Source organism: Nymphalis io, chromosome 25 (genome assembly GCF_905147045.1).
Source record: "Nymphalis io chromosome 25, ilAglIoxx1.1, whole genome shotgun sequence".
Classification (NCBI taxonomy): Eukaryota; Metazoa; Arthropoda; class Insecta; order Lepidoptera; family Nymphalidae; genus Nymphalis; species Nymphalis io.
In genome coordinates, this window is record NC_065912.1 from 9,578,928 (window position 1) to 9,602,368 (window position 23,441).

A 23,441-nucleotide genomic window follows, 5' to 3' on the forward strand; every position below is an offset into this window, starting at 1 on the left:
ACTGAGATGTCTGTACAACGCCGCTACAATGACTGTCCACATCCAGGACTGTAAGACGAAGGCGATCCAACTGCGCAGAGGGGTGAGACAGGGGGATGTAATATCCCCGAAACTGTTCACCAACGCGTTGGAAGACGTTTTCAAAACGCTGGATTGGACTAGGTATGGAGTCAATGTAAACGGCGAGTACATCTCACACCTTCGATTTGCCGACGATATCGTCATCATAGCAGAGTCGCTGGAACAACTCACCGAAATGCTGCGTAGCCTAGGCGAGTCTTCCCGGCGTATCGGTCTCGGTATGAACTTGGACAAGACCAAGGTTATGTTCAATAGGCATGTCGTGCCGGGACCGATATACGTCGAGGGGAAACCTCTCGAAGTTGTTAGTGAATATACATACCTAGGACAGATAATACAAGTCGGTAGGAACAACTTCCAGAAGGAAGCCGATCGAAGAATTCGCTTGGGATGGGCAGCATTTGGCAACCTTCGTCAAGTCCTCAAGTCGTCTATACCGCAATGTTTGAAGACGAAAGTCTTCAACCAATGCGTCTTACCTGCCATGACATACGGTGCCGAAACGTGGACACTAACTGCGGGACTAGTCCACAAATTCAAAGTCGCTCAGCGTGCTATGGAGCGAGCTATGCTCGGAGTATCTTTGAAGGATAAGATCAGAAATGAGATTATCCGGAAAAGAACCGGAGTCACCGACATAGCTTGCAAAATTAGCAGGCTGAAGTGGCAGTGGGCTGTCGTAGGACCGATGGCCGTTGGAGCAGACGAGTCCTAGAGTGGAGACCGCGAATCGGCAAGTGCAGCGTAGGGCGCCCTCCAGCCAGGTGGACCGACGACCTTAAGAAGGTGGCGGGCACCAACTGGATGCGGAAGGCGGAGGACAGGGAGCTTTGGCGCACCTTGGGAGAGGCCTATGTTCAGCAGTGGACAACGATTGGCTGTTGATTGATTGATTGATATTATGGTTATAGAAAAGCGTATAGAATGCTCCCCGATCGATATTCCATACGATGCGCTTGCTCGCCCTACAAATGAACGGAGAAGCATTAGGGATAACTGTTGCACATGCCAAGGGTTTCTCCCAACGACCAGTCCATTGTACAAGCGACGGATGGACGATGGCAGTGTTGGACGGCGAACCAAGATACCATAGTAACAAGGGCAGAGCCCTGGGAACTGCTATCACCAGACCCCATCACAACGGAGGATGAGTGAAGTAATGCACCATGAAGATGCTATCTTTGAATTTCAGGCAGGGTAAATAAAAATTTTGTTATCACAGTATGTATATGTATTAATTATCGACAAAGAGTAACTACATACGACCTTATTTATTAACGTTGCGTAGTGGCGGTTAGTTAAACACTGATTTCTCTCTCTCTCTCTGTCATTATTTATTTGACATCCGAAAGAAGAAGACAGCGTTGTTTAATTAACCAACCACCATATAACGTTTATAAGTAAGGCCATTCATCTTACTGTTACGGCACGCAGGCGTTTGCCTTAAGACAGACCTCTTAAGGAATGTTTTTGCTGGTGGATTGATAGTCATCATACTATGTACATCACATGTAATGCCTAAGTGAATTATCTACGATATATACAATACACATGAATCTTTTAGCAGAAAATTTAAAGTATTTTAGAGAAGGTTTTAGTGTATGATATGACATAAGAAGCACAGTTTCGCAGTTTTACCAGCTCTGAAAGAAATAAAAAAAATTGAGCACCCTTCCTTTTTTAAATTGGTTAAAAATGACTCGCAATTTCCAACGTCTACGTGACCAAAGTAATTGAAACAACAGCTTGTTAAAATATAAATTACAGATCAAGTATAAATCTAAAACATCATTAACAAAACAAAAGAGCACCCAAAATTTTCGAAAGTTTTTTAAGAAAAATCTCGATGCTTAATTTTGTTTGTGAAAGTCGACGTAACTTCGCCCTTAAGAAGTTAATTGCGTAAAAATATAAAAAATATTTTTTTTTTCATTTTAATGCGCAAATCTTGTTCGTAATAATTAATCTGTTATAAGAATATTTCGTCTTATTTGTGCCTACAAGTTTGTTCATAGACTACCTACTCCCAGAATAAATTGGCTTAGATCCACAAAATATACATATTCAGTCACAAAAAATCAATATGATACTCATAACATTAGTTCAGGAAACAAACACACACTAATTACTCGTGTTACTGCATAGAATCAGTAACTCTTTAGTGGAACAATGCATGCAGTCTTACAAAAGGATCCCAGCAAGTGTGAAAAATGACTGTTGCTAATTTTAAATAAATTGGAATGGAACGCTTGTGTGCAAACGGTTATTATAAAATCAGTGAGTTTACGGATGAAAACACATTTTGGGAATAAAACGATTGCCTAGCTATTTTTGTACTGAGTATTTGTTTGTAAACAAGACATTAAAAAAAACTCGCCGGTTCTTCTAATTTAGGGGTTTTTTTCCAAACCACGGGTAGTTTCTAATTTGACTATCAATAATTAAGTGTAATGCTTCCATGTTGAATAAAAGACTATGATTTTGATTTTATCCAAAAAAAACTAGTTGATTTGATTACTATAAAAACTACATAGTTTCTGCATTATTAAAGTAAAAAAATATCCTCAAAAGTTGAGGACGCCTTCGCACAGCAGTGAGACATTTACAGGCTATTCTTTTTTATTAATAATTGTGATATTTTAATTAGTTAAATCGTTTTTTCGCTGAAAAATGGTTCTAAAGATCTATAGCGGAATCTGAAAAGCACATTAATGAAAATCCTTTCTTAGATAATATCGAATTTCGGGAACAAAGCGTCAACCTCAGGAGATAGCTGGCGATCATTAGCGGTTTAAGCCTTTTGACTTTAAGCAATCCTTTTCAAATTGCTAATTAGACTTGTCTTTGTTCCGATAAATGAGGACATTTCGATATAAATCAATATATACTTTTAGGACAGCAGTGAAATATCAATTAAAAACAATAATTAATCAAAAAATTACGAATTTAACGACATTTTATCAATACACCTTTCGTATCAAACAATTTAAAATTATGCGATAAAAATCATTTACAGATCACTTCGATATCTCATACTGACACCTAACAGCTACCATGGTAACCGTGCGTAAAAGAATATTAAAAAAAAAAGTTCGTGACAGCTATGACGTGTATGCTGCCAGGCCTATCGTCCACAGACATTGGCTAATAATATATTGTTATATTTGATTCAAAATCGATTTCTAAAAATTCTACAAAAATATAATATAATATTATAATTATTTTCCCTAGTGTTCGCTCAGTGATTGAATTTTTTTTTATAGAATAGGGAGGCAGACGAGCATATGGGCCACCTGATGTTAAGTGGTCACCAAAGGCCCTTAGACATTGGCATTGTAAGAAATGTCAACAATCGCTTACATAGCCAATGCGCCACCAACCTTGGGAACTAAGATTTTATGTCCCTTGTGCCTGTAATTACACTGGCTCACTCACCCTTCAAACCAGAACACAACAAAATCAAGTATTGCTGTTTTGCGGTAGAATATCTGATGAGTGGGTGGTACCTACCCAAACGAGCTTGCACAAAGCCCTACCACCAGTAAAAATTCGATTATAATCATCATTTGTAATGAAAGGAAAACAAACTTATTTACAAAATATGTTTTATTGATAACATAAAAAAGAGAAGAAAAGGTTCCCAAATATTTAGCATTTGCATATTTGTACATGATAATGAATGCCTTTTAAATTCTCATTTAATGATTTGTTTAAAATAATTGAAACATGTTTCGTTCTATGTCACTTACTTAAGTGCGTGTTGCGCTGTAAGTATACAATTTATACTAATATTATTAAGAGGTAAAATTTGAGAGGTTGTAGAGGGTAATCTCTGGATTTACTTAACCTATTTTTAAAATTATTTTGCCAATAGAAAGCCTCATCATTTGTGAGTGTCATAGGCTATTAACCCGAAAAATGAAACGACTTTTTCATGGTAGTAGGATTTGCAAAGTAAGTCGTAGAAAAACGCTCGAACGAAAACGTTTCTTACGAACGCTGCCTTAACAATGAGAGATATATGATTGAGTTCTAGAGAAAAGTTGTAAAGCTTGATAATGCCTACAAAAAAGTACCTACCTTTTATATTTAAGTCACAAAAAGTTGTTATTTATATTTAAAAAACATTAAATCGTTAGGTCATGTTTATTGGTCATATTATCAACAATTATAAATTGTTATCGAAATAAGTAAACTTATCGTCTCAAGTGTTTAAAACAAAAGACTTCCCTTTTACTGCATATAATTTGGACGAATGGTTAAAGAAATAATACGACATAGGTATGGAACTGTGACCGTGTGGTAATGTATTGAGTAAGATTTCTATTAGACGGTTTTTTCATATACGTCAATCTATTTAAAATTAAAATTGCTTTATTACCAAGGAAATTTTATTTAGATAAAATTCATCGTTTAAGAGATCTTAAAGGATGCCACCAAAAAAAAAATTTAAAATATCAAATACGCGAGACAATTTTATTAATGTTCGGCCAATCGATCACAAGTAAAAATGTTTTCCACCCAACGAAGTAGGCATAGGTCAGCTAGTTACTTATACTTACATACATAGCGCTTATAATTGTATTAACAAGCAGCTCCGAGCGTTAAACGTTACCGCTACGGTCCCCTGAATTGTAGGGTTATGTTAACGTATCTGTCCTTCAAGAGTTAGGGTAACAAATGCAAAAACATTTATTCAAATCCGACTGGTAGTTCCAGAGATCAGTGCAATCAAACAAAAGAGCAAACATACTCTTCTGTTTTATTATTATTAATATAGATAAAGACTACCGAAATTAAAAGGAAACGAAATAATAATTTTCTTGTATTCTGTATATTATTTCATAAAAATCGTTTTATATAATACAATACATTACAATACATGAATTATACATAATTGATTCTCGTCGAAAAGCCGAGATGGCCTGGTGGTAAGAACGCGTGAATCTTAACCAATGATCGTGGGTTCAAACCCGAGCAAGCACCACTGAATTTTCATGTGCTAAAATTGTTGTTATAATTCATCTCTTGCTTGACGGTGAAGGAAAACATCGCGAGGAAACCTGCATGTGTCGAATTTCACTGAAATTCTGCCACATGTGTATTCCACCAACCCGCATTAAAGCAGCGTAGTGGAATAAGCTCCAAATCTTTTCCTCAAAAAGGTAGAAGAAGCCTTAGCCCAACAGAAGAACATTCACAGGCTGTTACTGTCTACTGTGATTCTCGTTACCATATAATCACCAATCAATTATTCTACCGCCAAACAGCATAATACTAAGCCTTACTGTATGAGTGAGAAAATATTACACACACAATTTACATAGTATTGTCGATCTCATGATTCGTATATTGATGATCTAAGAAGTGGTGTATACTTCTAACAGTTTCAGCCACTAACAATCAAGAGAACAATTTGCGTGTCTGTAAATAATCCTTCATAAAATATTACAGCTGTTATAGCATTTATTTTTTAAATTACTATATAATATCTCCGCTACTGGATGCGATTCGAATCACAAATAAACGTACTTAACTAGCTTAGTATGTGGTTGTATAACTTATCCCATCATAAACATAAATGTGAAGTGAAAGCCAAGTTCAATATTATATGTGCCTTGGTTGTTGACTTCAACGGCAAAAGAAATTAGATCTAAATGGGTGCCAAGTTCAATCGTTCAGTACTTAGCTTGTCACGCTACCGCGTGTCTCGATAATTAACTAGTGCTTTACCCACAGCTTCGCTTGTGTCATAATGCAGAATCGCTAAATACCAATTCCCAAATTTCTTTCTTCAAAAGTAAAGGATTTCCATACAAACTTTTGTCACGTGATCGAATATTGACCAATGACATATGACGTAGACCTTTTTTAACGAGACCATTGCTCTGTTCAAAATTGTTCCTAAAGGACCTTTCGATAGGTTTCCATACGGGATTCAAGAGAATCGACGATTTCAACAAGAGATTCTGAAATGTTCCCAATGATTTATTCTTTACTCGAACGACTGGCTATGCTACATAGAATCGTTAAAACAAAGAGAAGTTAGACAATTCCAAAATTATCAAATTCGCATAGTCTAAGCTCAGTAACGTTAAGCCTGTGAAAAGACAGAGATAGATGTTAGTTACTTTTTGTAATTTTTTGTGGCTGTGACAACGTATTTGCAAAATTTTGTGATGATCAGGTGAGTATTAAATATTTATTAGTTAGTTCAGGTTAGGCACAGTTTTCACGGTAGCTTGCGAAAGCGATCCCGTGGCGCTCCTCGTTAAGACGGAAAGGGTACCGCTGGTTTTTTATTGGGTATTCCGATGTTTGGGGCGCACTCAGCGCCTTGGACACCACCCCCACATAGCCCCCACTTTTCCCGTGGGGGAAACGTGTAACGCGTTTTTCCAACGATAAAAAAAAGGTTAGGCGCAGTTTAGCTTACTCATTTATATATTTATTGATATTAACATATTTTACAAAGCTATTATTTAAAAAAAAAACTCTTATTATGGAAGATAATGTACGGCGTTACTTATAAACATTGCTTAGCGATTGTTTAGTTCGAAAAAAGAAGGCATATTTAACTATTCATAACTATTCACCCGCAAAGCAATGTTTATGAGTAAGGACTATTATCATTACTTATCATTACTTACATGGCCGGTTATTATATTTAAAAAACGATTCGGTTTGCTTACAGACATGTCATTTAAAAGCGTCCCTATGATGTATAGAAACGACCTTAACGGGTCGTTACTCAAGAACGATCGCTCCTGGACAGTTACTGTTCTTTAAATACCAGACGTATATATACCATATAGATACCAGACATTATCAAACTAAGCTGTACTTTACAAAGTAACAATTTTATTGTAAATTTACACTCAACGCATGACTGGAAGATTGCTTGGGATTTGATAGTATTGTGGCGTTTCATTGAGTGTCGTCGCTCCAATCATATCTCCTCCCGCTACCAGTAGCAGCCTCTTCTTCTTATGATGACGTAATAATGACGCCACACTAGTGAAGCTCCGTTCGCCGCGTCGAGCAAAGCCAAGCGCCAGGCGCCCATCTGGACGACGCCTTACACCAACATTGTGGACCGAATTCGCACAAGAGACGCTGATTGTATAGGCATGGTTAGGCTGTAATTGAAAACCACAACATTGATTTCATGAGACAGTGTATCACGTTATTATAGTGAACTTATAACTTCAGGCAGAAGGCACGTAACATCTTGTTCCCAAAGTTGGATGCGCATTAGATGTAATGGATAATATTTCGTACAATTCCAATCTCTATGGACGGTGGTGATCTCTTACCATCAGATGGCCCACATGTGAGCACCTACTTGATACAATATAAAAAAGGAACCAAGAAATATTTATCATGAGCTTATTATAAGCTATCTTAACATTCAAAAAAGTAAATAAATCTCAAATTGATGAAAAACAAAAAAAAACATCTGTAACTTAAACAACAAAATTTTACTTTTTACCATTTTTTACTTAAAAAAAAACTGAATTTTTATTTAAATATAAACTAGTGAATATTATTATAACGTAAATCCATAGATTTAAAAAAGAGACACTTATTCTGTAAATACAAACAAAAATCAAATTAAATTATATTCAATTAATATTATTATTTCAATTTTTATAATTTATTATTTTAGTATTTTTATTATTCATAAAACCTCATAAAATATTTTTTGAGTTTGGCTTTATAGCACTTTAACGATTTATAAAATATGTCAAAATCAACTGTTTTTGGTAAATTATTATAGCATTTCCAGCTCTGTTCAGTGGGGCTTTTAATTTAAATTCATTTAATTTTTAAATATATGACAATTTTTTTAAATCAAATATAATTGGTACCTGACTCGAAGGTCTCAATATGAATGTCCCGTCCGGTTGCCCCATCAAAAGGTTTTCCGCCTCCGTTCTATCAATGTTCATGTAATACGGCTCGTTCTCCAAAGGGATCGGTAACGGCCGGGCCGCCATGTTGCTGCGTTCCCATTCTTTTTCGCAAGATGGCTCCGTCTCCGATTCTTCGGATTGCGTGACATCGTTTGTTTCTGAAATTTTCATAAATAATTCAGAGAGATGTGATATAAATATTACTCGAATATCATAGCGGTTGTATAACACAATGATTATTACGAAAATAGGTATGTAAATGCTGTCACAAACATTCTTAAATGATCAAATATGCCCAGTGATTAGAATATGTGAATCTTAATCTTCCACTGGTGGTAGAGCTCTGTGCAAGCTCGTCTGGGTAGGTACCACCCACTCATCAGATATTCTAAGGCAAAACAGCATACTTGGTATTTGTGAGTGAGCCAGTGTAATTACAGACACAAAGGACATAACATCTTAGTTCCCAAGGTTGGTGGCGCATTGGCGATGTAAGCGATGGTTAACATTTCTTACAATGCCAATGTCTATGGGCGTTGGTGACCACTCACCATCAGGTGGCCTCGTAATTTACAGGATCAAACCCGGACAAGCACCCATTAGTTTTTATTTGATTCGTTGTCAGGAAACCTGCTTGTGTCGAACTAAAATCAATAAATTTATCCACCAACGTTTTGAAAAAGCGATAACCACCAGCCCAAAGGTAAAGATTGTTTTTATTCTAAAGGCATGATTATAGATCCTATTCCTTCCAACGATTTTAGTATATTTGATTTGAGATAACAAAAGGGGCCAGAAGTAATAACCACCTTTAATTACCGTTTCCAACAGAGGCTTATAGACCAAGCAGCTTCCAACTGACAATTATTCTCTACAGCAATTAGTCGGAACAACTATTTCAACAAAACACAATCCTGAAATTCGTTTGTGACTGAACTTTAAATCTTCAGTTGAAACTTTTACCTTTACGTTACATTTTGTGTGACTTTCTAGCAGTTTAAGGTTTGATAGTTTAATGTGCCTGCAATATTTTATATCCAGGCCACATCATAATTAAAATTTTAATATTAAAATTTTCGTTTTCGTCTCGTTTGTTGTTGAGAGCTAGTTGGCTTCCTTTTGTTTTTGATCTTAGAAGGATTCTGTGGTTAGAATGACTTTAAAAGGGAAGTCAGTGGCACGGATAAGGAACATTATAATATCTTAGATATAGCCGTGGTTGGCGGCTCAATGACAATGCAGTACAGTACAGTACAGTAACAGCCTGTTAAAGTCCCATTGCTGGGCTAAGGCCTCCTCTCCCTTTTGAGGAGAAGATTTGGAGCTTATTCCACCACGCTGCTCCAATGCGTGTTGGTAGAATACACATGTGGCAAAATTTCAATGAAATTAGACACATGCAGGTTTCCTCGCGATGTTTTCCTTCACCGTCAAGCACGAGACGAATTATAAACATGAAAATGCACGAAGGAAGAATTTATTCATCTTATAATGTACTGACATTATTTTTTTATTACTATTGGCGAAAGTGACTTAGAGTTTGGGGCAATTTCGTTCATCTCTCTTCTTTAAAAAATAACCAATCTTGAAAATTTTTAAACTAAAAAGTTATTTTGTAGCAATCATAGATCCATGATTTATCGTGTTCGAATTCGTCATTATCGTTGATAAAATAATGTTTCGTGATTTATTATTATTTATTACTCATATCGAGGTTATTTTTAGTACATTTTGAATCGATTTTCGATTATTCCAAAAATAAAACAGCACTGTTCGTTGGTTGGTCGGTTTTACCCCCTTACCTGCAATCACGTCGGTGAGACAGTGAAACGCGCCATAAAATAAGTCGAGCACGCCGTCACTAAATCTTACACCCAAATTGTACACTAATGGTACACTCACTTTGAACCACCAACACATATTTGTTTATTACATTTTCTCTTATGATCAGTTCTACGCCAGTTCCGGGAAAACTATTCTACCGTCTCGTAAAGGACACGTAAAATAATTATGGGTTACAAATTTTAAATGTGTTATTAATAAAAGTATTTCTACTTAAGTGTCCATTTTTTATTTCTTTTTCAGAATGCTTCGAAGTCAAATTTATTTGGAAGTGATTCACAGTCATTTATAGTCTTTATATATAAGCACTGAAATTACTTTAAAAAAGCATAATATTTGAATTATATTATAACACTGATTTATCTCTTTCTATCATCATTGATTTGGCTTTGAAAGAAAAAGACGGCACATATTAACCCCATAGACAACATTCATAGGCAAAACGGTAGTATATTGTAAATGACGTCACTGTTACATATGAATACAAATAATAATATAATTGCTTAAACATAAATTTAAATATGAAGGTACGTATATTAGGTCACATGGCGTCCAGCGCTGAGTGGTTTAATTACTGTTAATTCACGAACGAGCCACTTGAGTGAGTCAAATATTAGTCATACCGAGCGAGCGTCTTCTATCATGTACATAGTATTTAGTTATTTCTTATTGCTACTAAAGATTAGTTTAATTTTTTATTATGTATTTATAAATATCCTTATATTATTGTTTATTTTTAATGTTACCGTAACCGTAACCGTAACAGCCTGTGAATGTCCCACTGCTGGGCTAAAGGCCTCCTCTCCTCGTTTTGAGGAGAAGGTATTGGAGCTTATTCCACCACGCTGCTCCAATGCGGGTTGGTGGAATACACATGTGGCAGATTTCAGTGAAATTAGACACATGCAGGTTTCCTCACAATGTTTTCCTTCACCTTATAGCACGAGATGAATTATAATCACAAATTAAGCACATGAAAATTCAGTGGTGCTTGCCCGGGTTTGAACCCATTATCATCGGTTAAGATTCACGCGTTCGTACCACTGGGCCATCTCAGCTTGTTTAACGTTACATAATTATTCAATTTTATAATGTTATATATAAATAATATTTTTAAGGTTATTATTATTATTAGTATTACGTTACACACTTCACAAGCTCTGGAACAATACTGAATGTGTTTCACATTGATATACTTTTTTTTTTATTTTCTTGTTCATTTATTTTAAAATCTCTAGTGATTTGCCGTTTTATGAACAGCTTAATTCGAATAATTTAACTTATTGTTGTATGTATTAAAATTAATGCAAAATTGAAAATATTGGTGGATACAGAATAACTGTAATTCTCAAAATTTTTTTTTTTTTTCTAAAATATGTTGGAAGAAAATACTGTTCAACAACACTTTAGAGATTATATTGTGTCATACATATATTTTTTTCAAGTTATCAAAGCTTAAATAATGAACATGTTTATTTAATTTAATAACGTTAAATTAATAACAAAATATTAGCAAAAGCTCGACATCGATATTTAATTTAAATAAGATATCGATAACAATGTCACATCACTGGCCACATGTTCTCCACATGACACGAGTCCGTTTCAAATAAAAAATAAAAATTCATGAGAAAGTGAAGGGAAAGGTCTATTCGAAACAAAACGATAATAACAATTCAATGACAGCAATGGCGCATTGGATTATAAGACTTGGATGTCAGCTGAAGTTTACGTGTTCGAATCTAGGCAAAGTCAGTGTTTACAGTACAGTATATATATACGAAATAAATTACTTTACCAACTTTCATCTTGTATTTTAAAAAATAAGTATAGCTGCGTTCAGGTTTTAAGGGTGAGTGAGCCAGTGTAACAACAGGCACAAGGGATATAACATCTTACTTCCCAAGGGTGGTGGTGAAAGTCTATCGCCTACCTATAACAGTAAAAAAATTATACTTGCTTGTTACGAATAACTCTAAAACATGTACCTATTAAACATATTGGTACTGGCGCAGTGGATGAAGTATCACATTTAATACCACGGATGTCAATAATACATATATATTTATGTTATAGGTGGTGGCAAATAAGCCACCTGATGTTAAGTGATCACCACCGCCCTTAGACATTGGCGATGTAAGGAATTAAGACATACATAATATACCAGCTCAGAGCACGCTCGTGAAATGTCATGAAGTGATATTATCTGACATGCATATTGGTTCGCCGCCCCATTTGTTGCGGCGGACGACGATTGGCGTACTATTATTTTTTTAATATCCTGTAGAACTATATATATATCACTGCGGTCATGAAATGTCAGGCAGTGATATGCGAAATTGCCATTGATTATCTATATATGAACTAGCGCTTTACCCGCGGCTTCATTCGCATAATTCAGAATTGTTAAGTATCAATTTCCATAGCTCTTTCTTGAAAAAAATAGGGATTTTCATACAAACTTCCATCCCGTTTATCACTAACTTATGGGTTAAATTTTCAAAAATCCTTCATAGCCCTAACGTGATGTGTAAAAAGGAACCCGCATGTATTTTTTTTTGGTGCTAGCCAGTAGTTTGGGCCTTGCGTTGATATGTCAGTATATTAGTCTGTACTGTTACTTAGTACTGTACTGCATCGACTGCCTCGTTGGTCTAGTGGCTTGATATAAGGCCGCAGACCCGGAGGTCCTGGGTTCAATTCCCAGGTCGAGCCAATAAAAAAGTTATTGGGGTTTTCTGTCAGAAAATTCTCAGTAGCGGCCCAGAGTCTGGAAGTTGGAAGTGTGTACACTCCCGTGCCTCGGAAAGCACGTAAAGCCGTTGGTCCTGCGCCTGAACTCTTTCCGGTCGTGTCGAATTGCCGTCCCCTCGGATTATAAGAGTTAGGGAATAGAGAGTGCACCTGTATTTACGCACACACTTGTGTATTATAATATCTCCTGCGTAGTTGGCTAATCTCTCTTGAGATCGGCCGCCGTGGCCGAAATCGGTCTGGAGGACATTATTATTATTACTGTACTGCATTGTCATTGAGCTGCCAAACACGGCTATATCTAATATATTATAATATTACTCCGTGCCACTGACTTCCTTTTTAAAGTCATTCTAATCACAGAATCCTAATCTAAATCCTAATCCTAAGATCAAAAAGGAAGACAACTAGCAAACTTAACTATACATATATATAGATAAGTTTGTACCCCTTTTGTTAGATCGAACATGTTTAAAGATTATATTGAGCAGTGCAGAAAGCTAAAATGTATTTAATATAAATATATTATATTAAATAAAATAAGACATTCTTTATTAACATTCGCACTGCCAATGTCTAGTTATTGTTTTTTAGCATAAATATACTAATATACTCAAAATTGAACTGTGTATTTGTTTGAATGTTCAAAACAATTTGAAAAAATATTACTGTTATTATATTTGTTAGCCCAATATTTGAGGAAGGCTACAGTTGCAGGCTATTTAGCACCATGCTACAGCCCTCGGGGGTCCTGTCACCTTGGAATCTGCAGCACTATAAACCATTTACTATACCAACGATGCATGTATATACTGGCTATCCGCTTTTATCAGCGTTAATAAAAACGTCATTCAACTGAGAGTATGAATAATTAATAGATCAATCGCGATACGCCAGTTTAGTAGATTTGTTAGTTCTCTTTCGCCGACCGACATTCATTTGGTTGTATGTACCGTTCTGTACTTTATAGCTACTTTTCAACGTCCGCTTCACTAGATCAGGAATTACTTAAAACTTATGGTAAGTTATTTCTCCACTTAAATGCGAGCTGAGGGCAGAAATATCCCATACATACAAATTTCTTTGCGATGTTTACTTTTTTTACAGTCACAAATTAAGTAAATGAAAATACAATGGTGCTTGCCCGGGACCCGGCAACCTTCGATTTAGATTCATGTATTCATTCCCCTGCCTTTGTTTTAATAATGATGATAATGATAACAATAAATAAGAAGATAAAATCAGGATTGCTGTTTTGTAAGAACTCACTTCGTATCTCTCTCGTGAAATGTTTTAAGCTCACATCAATACGCTCTTATTATATACATGGATCATATGTATCCTTTGAATATATAATAATTATAAATAAAACATAACATTCTGGTAAATCATGAAAGAGTTCCGAGGTTGTAACTTTTTTTTTGTGTAATAGGAAGGCGGACGAGCATATGGGCCACCTGATGGTAAGTGGTCACCAACGCCCTTAGACATTGGCATTCTAAGTAATGTCAATCATCGCTTACATAGCCTATGCGCCACCAACCTTAGGAACTAAGATTTTATGTCCCTTGTGCCTGTAATTACACTGGCTCACTCACTCTTTAAACCAGAACACAACAATAACAGGTACTGCTGTTTGAGTGAGTTCTGATGAGTGGGGGGTACCTACCCAGACGAGCTTGCAAAAAGCTCTGCCACAAGTAAATTGGTCATATAATAGTTCTACGGGACGAAATGTAGCTACGAATCTAGTTCTGACGCTGTAGAAGTAGTTTTATATTTTTATCACAAAAGATAATTACACAATTATTATTATTACAAAAGATTACTAATTACGTTAATTTGAACTATGTTAATATTTTTTATCAAATTTAAAATAGTTCCTCCCGATTCCCACCCAACATGTAGAATACATATAGAATACCCGCTGTAGAATATAACGAGAGAAACATTTCAAGCGTCGGAAATTATATCGAATGGGATTATTCGTTATTGTCATCATTTCCTACGACCGGCATCTCCAGCCTCCCGAAATGTAATCGGATATGAACGCCGAAGTCACGCCCCACCATACATACATGATAACGAGGTGCAAAATCTTGTAACTCGATATAATTTTACTTGGTGCAAGCCCATATGAGTAGGTACCACATAATTGTCACATATTCTACCTTCAAACAACAATACTTACTATTGTTGTGTTCCGATTTGAATAGTGAGTAATCCAGTGTAACTACAAGCACGATGAAAATAACATCTTAGTTCTCCAGGTTAATGGCACATTGGCTTTCAGTTAGTTAATATTATTTCTTATGTTACAAACGTAACAGCCTATAAGTATCCTACTGCACTCAGCTAAGGTTCTCCTCTTAACATAAACCTTCAAGTTTGATGCTTATTTTACCACGCTGCTCAAGTTTGGGAAAGTTACTTATTTGCTCAAATTTCAACTGACAAATGCAAATTTCCTCACAATATTTTCCATAAGCACTGAGCACGCGATGAATTATAAATACGAATTAAGCACATGAAAATTTAGTGGTACTTTCCTGGGTTTTAAGTTTCACGTTATCTAGTAACTCGGCCATTTCAGCTCAATCATCAATCAAATTATGTAAAGACAGACGAACATTGGACCAATAGATCGAATAAAGTCGCTTTTATGTACTGACACTGCCAGAAGAAGTATGGACAAAACTTTCGTACAGTCAAAATATATAAAAAATGCATTGTAACATAAGGCAGTAATTGAAGTTAATTTAATAAACCTTGATATCCATCATAAACTTGTATCAATTCTCTCACCTCGCTTGATACCGAGCCGACTCTCAAAGTAATTCATGATAAACCCGAGCAACGAATCGTCCCTCTGCTTGAGACAGACATCGCAATAATCCTTGCTCACTTGCACTGGTTCCAAATAATCTTCAACGGCTAATCCTGGCTAAAATAAAATAAAAATATTTAGTTATAAGCCCAAAAAGCTCCTAATAAAATAAATGCATATCGTTTTAATAGCAACTAAACATTAAACACAAATGGAGTAAGATAGAATAACAAACTTTTATTGTATCATAATTTATAATTTTTAATCCTCACAAAAGTAAACATGGCAAATTTCATCTCATTTATTGTAATACTAGTTTGTGCTAGGCTTAATAAGTCAAATCTCAAGCTTGAATCAAACTTTATGCTACAAAAAAAATTACAATTAAAATATAGAGCGTTATTATAAACGGCCTTATCCTTTATAGCGATCCAGGTTTACCCTAGTAAAATAATAAGAGATACCGGGTATTGTGTGCAATCACAATCAACTTAAATAATTTACATTAAAATATACACACATATACAATTTAATATACTTGAAAAATAACTAAGTTTAATTAATATTAAATATATTCACAAGACGAGAATCATGTAGTTTATTTAATTAGACTTTTTTTTTGATTGAATAGGAAGGCGGACGAGCATATGGACCACCTGGTATACCATACTGGATGGTAAGTGGTCACCAACGCCCTTAGACATTGGCATTGTGAGAAATGTCAACCATCGCTTACATATCCAATGCGCCACCAACCTTGGGAACTAAGATTTTATGTCCCTTGTACTTGTAATTACACTGGCTCACTCACCCTTCAAACCGGAACACAACAATACCAAGTACTGCTGTTTGCGGTAGAATATCTGATGAGTGGACGGTACCTACCCAGACGAGCTTGCACAAAGCCCTACCACCAGTATATACACTACAAATATATACATGGTACATAAGGAGGATGTAACGCAAAAGTGTCCTGATGATTGAAATCTTACACTCATAAGGAACGTTTTTCAAAAACCCAATCAATACGAATATACTACTACAAACACACTAATAATAGAAATAAAAATACACGAATTGAATATAATACAATATTTTTATTTTTTATTCGAGAAACTAATTATTTTAACCGATTACAAAAAAGATGGTTCTCAATTCGGTTGTGTTTTTTTTTTAATTTTTTTTGTTTGTCACCTCAGATCTCCGTCATTTATGAATCGATTTGGAGAAAATCTTTTTTGTTTTAGAAATGTTTACTTCCCGTTTGGTTCCATTGAAATTTGAAAAAAATACAAATAAATAAAGTAGATGATTATTTTTAAGGGATTGGATCTTATTTGAAGTCGGTTTAATTTTTTAAACAGACAATTAAATTAGTTAACTCTGTTCGCGTCTGAAACAATAATACAATAATTGTAACTCTCAAAAGAGTATTTTATGGAGAAAAGTTAAAAACGCTTTTAAATTTTTGACAAATAGTTGAGTTTAAAAGTTAGTTCTTTTCATTACGAGCACTGCAGTGAACGCAAACATCATGATTTAATTCAAAGCTGCATGAGAAACAGAAATACGTGTTCTAGAAGAGTCTTAATTTTTATATTTTTTTATAGTATAGTTAGGCGGACGAGCAAATGGGGGACCTGATGGTAAGTGGTCACCAACGCCCATAGACATTGACATTATAAGAAATGTTAACATCGCTTACATCACCAATTCTCCACCAACCTTGGGAACTAAGATATTATGTCCCTTGTGCCTGTAATTACACTGGCTCACTCACCCTTCAATTTGGAACACAACAATACCAGTACTGCTGTTTTGCGGTAGAATATCTGATGAGTGGGTGGTACCTACCCAGACGAGCTAGCACAAAGCCCTACCAGTAAGAACACAGTTATATAACAGTAAGAACAGTTATATAAATTTACAATATAGATTTGCTAATATAATAAAATATAGATTGCTTCGGCTTACAATAGCTTGCTACGCGCAATTTTAAATGAAGAACATTTATTGCTCAACAAATTTAATAATTATTTTGTGTACATTTTCGTAATTTAAGAAGACGTAATTGATTAATGACTTTCTAGATTGTTTTCATATTTAGTAAGTATATATTAAGTAACTAATTGTTTTTTTCTTTTAATTTAAATAAGGATTTGCTGAGACAGCGGTGCTATTTTCGTAATATCTGTATATCACTCGTGAAATATAGAAAACTAAGTCACGTTGATACGCTATTTTTACACGAAAATTTATAATGATTATAGTCAACGCATATCACTTTCTGCCAATTTACGATCGTGTTCTGTAGAGCTTTTCTGTTAAAAACAAACTCGAAACTCATCGCAGATAACGGACGTGAAATGTCAGAAAGCGACATGTGACATTAACTTTAATAATTATAACATTTCAAGAATACACGCATCAAATATAGTATATATAAACATTTCACGTGTGAGTTCTTACAGACTAACACTGCTGTACAATTATTCCGTAAACATCAAAATGCGTATTATCTTAAGTTCCTAAATAAGTGGCAAATTTCGACTTTGTTCTTACAGAATAGTTCTACAGGACTATAACATCTTCTATACATTTCCTTAGTGGTAGGACCTTGTGCTAGCCCATCTGGGTATTTACCACCCTTATATATTCTACGACCGAGTAATGTTAGTAATGTTGTGTTGTCATTTGAAAGGCGAATCAATGAGCTAGAATAACTACAGGCGCAAGGGATATAATATCTTAGTTCAAGGTTGGTGGCGCATCGGCGTTATAAGGGATGGTTAATATATCTAACAATATCAATAATACAAATATAGTAAAACAATATTACAACGTTCTTGTTTCACTTACAACGAAGCACCTAATAACATCGACGTATTCAATAACAACATTTTGATATATAAAAAGGGGCGGTTATAATAATAATATCCTGCGACATTATTTACACACGGCCATCTGATCCGAGATTAATAGAGCTTGTGCTATGGAAACCAGACAACTGATATACTACATATATTACTTTTCTTTTGTAAATACATACTTATACAGATAATTACACCCAGACTCAAGACAAACAGGCATGTTCATGCACACAAATGTCTGTCCTGGGTGGGAATCGAACCTCACAACCTTCGACGTGAAAGGCAAGTATCTACCAACCACCATACGGCTCGTCAATTTTATTTTGTCATGCTTACATAATAATTCAAAAATAACTTTAATACAAATTTCAAGAATTACTCAATACTGTTATATATTTTTTGTGTGTGTGGGAACTTAACTGATATAAGTATGCGATTCAATTATGTATTATAATTGATTTATAATTCAAAATAAAAAAGCTGGCCTAGTGGTTAGAACGCTTGAATTTTAACCGATGATCGTGGGTTCAAACCTGGTGGTGATTATAATTAATCTCGTGCTTGACGATGAAGGAAAACATCGTGAGGAAACCTGAATGTGTCTAATTTCATTGAAATTATGTCACATGTGTATTCCTGCATTGAAGCAGCGTGTTGTAATAACCTCCAAACCTTCTCCTCAAAAAGGGAGAGAAGGCCTTTAGCTCAGCAGTGGGACATTCACAGGCTGTTACGGTTACGGTTGATTATTATCCGAAACGTTTATTGTAGTGTTCCAATGTGGGTTACATTGGAGCAGCGTGGTGGAGTAAGCTCTAAAAACCTTTAGGACAATAACAGGCTCTTACAGTATAATTCAAATATATAAATTATTTTTTAGGAGATACTCCAATAGAAAATACAAATGTATATACCATATAAGGTATGTTAGGTACCTACTTTATATAAAACAAAATATCAATACGTCGCGTTATTGTTGACATGAATACAAATGTGCTATGTTCATATAGGTGTTTTCTACAAACGAATCCATCGATCATATAATTGTTTATAGTTGTGCTAAATAACGCGAGTATGTTTATGTATGTGTGTGTATGTGTGTAACATACAAATTATAACACCGTTTAGTACACTTAACGAAGATAATACATTAAGACAAATAATACATTACGTAACGTCCCGTTAGAAATTGGGTCTGCGTTGAACTTTTCTATTGAACAACAAATATATAAAGAAAAATCTCGTATTTGACACCTTCTCGGGCGTATTAATAACAACTCACGAAAGTTCCATCACAATGGAATTTATGGTTCAAAAACACAAAGAAGACAAATATACAAATATTTATTTTTATGTAAAGATGGAGGAGGAGGATGGAGATTTTTATGGACGAGGAAGATGAGATATAATAAAGAATTTCTATTTAGATTTTACGAAATTTACGTACATAATAACCAATTATTCTAACAATAGACGTCAATACTCTGTATTATATATCCCAGTTAATAAGGTAAATAAGCCAATATATTTACAGGCACATGGTTGATACAAAAATGTTAATAAATATAAGGAACGGCTTATACCACTATTTATTTTGTTTGATTATGGGAAGACAAGTGAAGAAATGTGCTGATGATTTACCTGGTGGTAGGGCTTTGTGCAGGCGCGTCTAGGTGGGTACCACTCACTCCTCAAATATTCTACCACTAAGCAGCAATACTTAGTATTGTTGCGTTCCGGTTTGAAGGGTGAGTGAGCCAGTGTAACTACAGGCACAAGGGACATAACATCTCAGTTCCCAAGGTTGATGGCACATTGGCACGATAAGGAATAGGTATTATTTCTTACCTCGCCAATGTCTATGGGCGGTGGTGACCACTTACCAGCAGGTCGCCCATATGCTCGTCCGCCTGCCACATAAAAAAATAAACATAAATAAATTAAAAAAAAAAACCGTTTGTAAATCGTAATTTTTTCCATACAACACCGCCACTAGTGGTTAGCCCACTAGTTATAAGATGTTGTCTCTGGTAGCTGTAATTACATTTTCTAACTCGCCCCACCAAATCGTAAAAGAATACAGCAAAACAAAATATACCTATTTAACGTTAGAATATTTTTTAGATTATTTTAATTCTTGCACAATACACACACATAAAAACTTAATGTGGTTACAAAAAAATACAAAACTCTATAAAATATTATGAACACATAATACAGAAAACTAGCTCGAGATAAATTAACGCATAAATATTACATTGAAAAGAGAAAAAACTACACTCATTTGGTTAATACTAATCACCGACAACCGGCAAGCAACCAGAAAATGTCAGTAATTCTCTAAACACAAAACCTAGGATGATTAAATTGGATTACACTCCTGACCTCGTCTCATCTAGTAATTTAATTCCTTCGGTTTTATCAAATTACGCCGTGAAGCTGACATTAAATACAGAAATACATAATCACTACGTAGTAACACTCCCCCGAACACATTTGTTCACACATCTTGGTATTTAATATATTTTTAACTAATTTATATTATATTTTAGTAACCTATGAAACTATTCTCTGAGAGCAAAATCATAAATCATATGAGAACGAGAACGTAAAATGACAAAAAGTCATATGCGACATTAGCTATAATAGTAATTATAACATTTAAAGGACACACATTTCATAATATCGTATCACCGTAAGTCGCTTTTCAATATACTATATGGGTTCTTAAAGAATAGTTTTGCTGGACAAAAGCCTGGACATAATCTATTATTAAAATGAAGTCGAAAATTAATAAAGGTCTTCACAAAGGGAAGTACAAATTTATGTTAAAATATATTTTAATACTTACCCCTGGTTTATCATTTTCTGGATAATTCTCTCTTGATACATGTATCGAATCGTACATATCATTCGAACTGTTCTCATATACATTGCCTTCTCTTTCAATTGCCGTATCATTTTGTTTTATGTTTTCATCTCTTTCTACAGTTACTTCTGTCTTTCTAAAGAACGGCAACTTGAAAGATTGGAACAACTCTTGTATTTTAACTATACAAGGCTTAACTTGATTAGTTGGTAGTTTATTTAAGTCTTTTATGCTCTCTTTCTTTGTGTCGGTGATATCATTGTAACATAAATCTTCGTAAAAGTGATCTTCTGATATTTTATCATTTAATTCTTCTTGCATAGTTAGAGATTTGTATTTAGGTCTGGATTCAGACTTTTTACAAGTTTTCTGAATGTAAAACGTCTTATCCGTTTTAACAGAATAATAACCTCTATCAGTACAATTGTCAGTCTTTGAAAAACGTGACTTAAGGTCAAAAAAGGGATATTCGTACGAGCTTAAGCGGAAAAATTTGTTTGGTTTCTTTACTGGTCCGCCATCCATGGGTACGTAAGATGATCGTTCTTGTTTTTTCGTATGATTTCTGTACAAAAAACTTTTAGGAGCTGTAATCTTTTTCAAAATCTCCTCAACAGTAGTGGAGTTGATTGTTTCCTGTTGACTTATCTTACGTACGCTTACAGTTTGGTATTGATTTTCACTGCACAGATTTGTCTCTTTTATTGTGATAATATCATCATTATTCAAACAAGTCAGGTATTTCTGCGGATTGTTTTTTAAATCTTGTATGAATGATATAAATTTGTTCGCATTGGCATTTGGGCGCCATAGTTTCACAAGCCCTTCGGAGACTCCCTGTGAATTACGACAAAGATAAGTGACCAAGTTTCGAAGTTTAGTAACTTCGGAAAATTTATTCGCTCGAGTTAATTTACTGTATTACTCTAATATTGGAGTTATTGGTAATGATAGGAGATATGATATACTCAGTACCTTAATACCCCAGTTGTGTTACTTGTGAACATGTGAGACGTTGAACACGTATTACAATATCTTCATACATTTGTTACTATACCTTAACATGTATATCAGTGATGGAACTTGTGTATTATTATTAGTATATGTAAAAAACAACAGGACCGTAGGACCAACGGCTTTACGTGCTTTCCGAGGCACGGGAGTGTACACACTTCCAAGTTCCAAACTCCGGGCTGCTACTGAGAATTTTCAGACAGAAAAACCCGATAAGTTTTTATTGGCCCGACCTTGGAATTGAACCCAGGATCTCCGGGTCTGCGGCCTTACATCAAGCTACTAGACTAACGAAGCAGTGAAAAGATAATATACTATATAAATACATTCGAATCGAATCGAAAGTGTATAATATATATTTACAAACTATAATTTCATTAATGTATGTAAAAAAATAATTTTATGTAATGTTTAGATAAAATGCAACAAACTTACTAATATTTTTTCACCATTTATCTGCTTTTCTTTCACAAAATCAACGAACTCTTTCATGTCACTGCTTTCGAGCACCTGCACGACATCTTGAACACTCAGCACGTTTACTTTTAAGGCCATTTTAATTTCTTTTACACCACACACATTTACTTTTGGAAAATGATCAGTAATGCTAATGAATGCTTTATTTTCTCCACCAATATTAAATTTAATAACACCAATTTCAATGTAACATGATCACTATATTGGCTGTATCAGTCGAGTGTTTTATTTATGAATGACGTACTACTTGTTAAGAAAAATAATAAACACGGAACATATTTAGAAGTGTTAAATGTAACATCACACTGATGGGCATCGATGTTCAATATCAATACACCGTATAAAATGAAAAAATGATTTTTTTAAAACAAGTTTGTCACACGATAGGTATTAAAAATATAATAAAATAAACAAAGCATTCCAATTATTTTTTATATATTTTTTTATATCTATTATCACAGAAGATGAGAATTAATAAGAAAAATTAAGAATTTTGGTATTTCTTACTTTACTGAAAATACTTTCAATTAAAAATAAAATCACTTCATTTCTTGAATACTACACGGATAAACTATAAACTTATGAAAATATTTTCCGCTAAGCCGTCACACACACTGGTATTCTTTCATTTGTTTTATCATATGAGAGAATGTTGCAGCCAAGAGGAACTTCAAAGCAATGTGCGGATTGTAGAGTTTAATTAGCTAAATTGATATAACCCACGTTTATACGATACTATGGATGAGTTTCAAGACGACTTTGTGTTAGGAGCATGCTTTTAATGCGCAATG

The 23,441-nt window shown here is 34.7% G+C and overlaps 1 protein-coding gene across 1 annotated transcript; it reads right to left on the reverse strand.

The window, feature by feature from the left end:
- Nucleotides 1–6,423: 6,423 nt before the first annotated feature.
- LOC126778156 (uncharacterized) lies at nt 6,424–23,076 on the reverse strand. The gene is made up of 5 exons (XM_050501593.1): nt 22,609–23,076; nt 21,142–21,996; nt 15,399–15,537; nt 7,953–8,155; nt 6,424–7,220 (listed from the first exon to the last, which is right to left on the reverse strand). The coding sequence occupies exons 1-5, from the start codon at nt 22,726–22,728 to the stop codon at nt 6,960–6,962; spliced, it is 1,578 nt and encodes a 525-aa protein (XP_050357550.1). The 5' UTR covers nt 22,729–23,076; the 3' UTR covers nt 6,424–6,959.
- Nucleotides 23,077–23,441: the final 365 nt, after the last annotated feature.

Excerpts from the sequence above, each read along its gene's own strand:
- LOC126778156 (XM_050501593.1), bottom strand. The coding sequence starts at position 22,728 with ATGGCCTTAAAAGTAAACGTGCTGAGTGTTCAAGATGTCGTGCAGGTG. Across the intron at positions 15,538-21,141 it reads CAGAAAATGATAAACCAGGG|CCAGGATTAGCCGTTGAAGA; the intron begins GTAAGTATTAAA and ends ATTTTATTTTAG. Across the intron at positions 7,221-7,952 it reads TATTGAGACCTTCGAGTCAG|CCTAACCATGCCTATACAAT; the intron begins GTACCAATTATA and ends TTTCAATTACAG.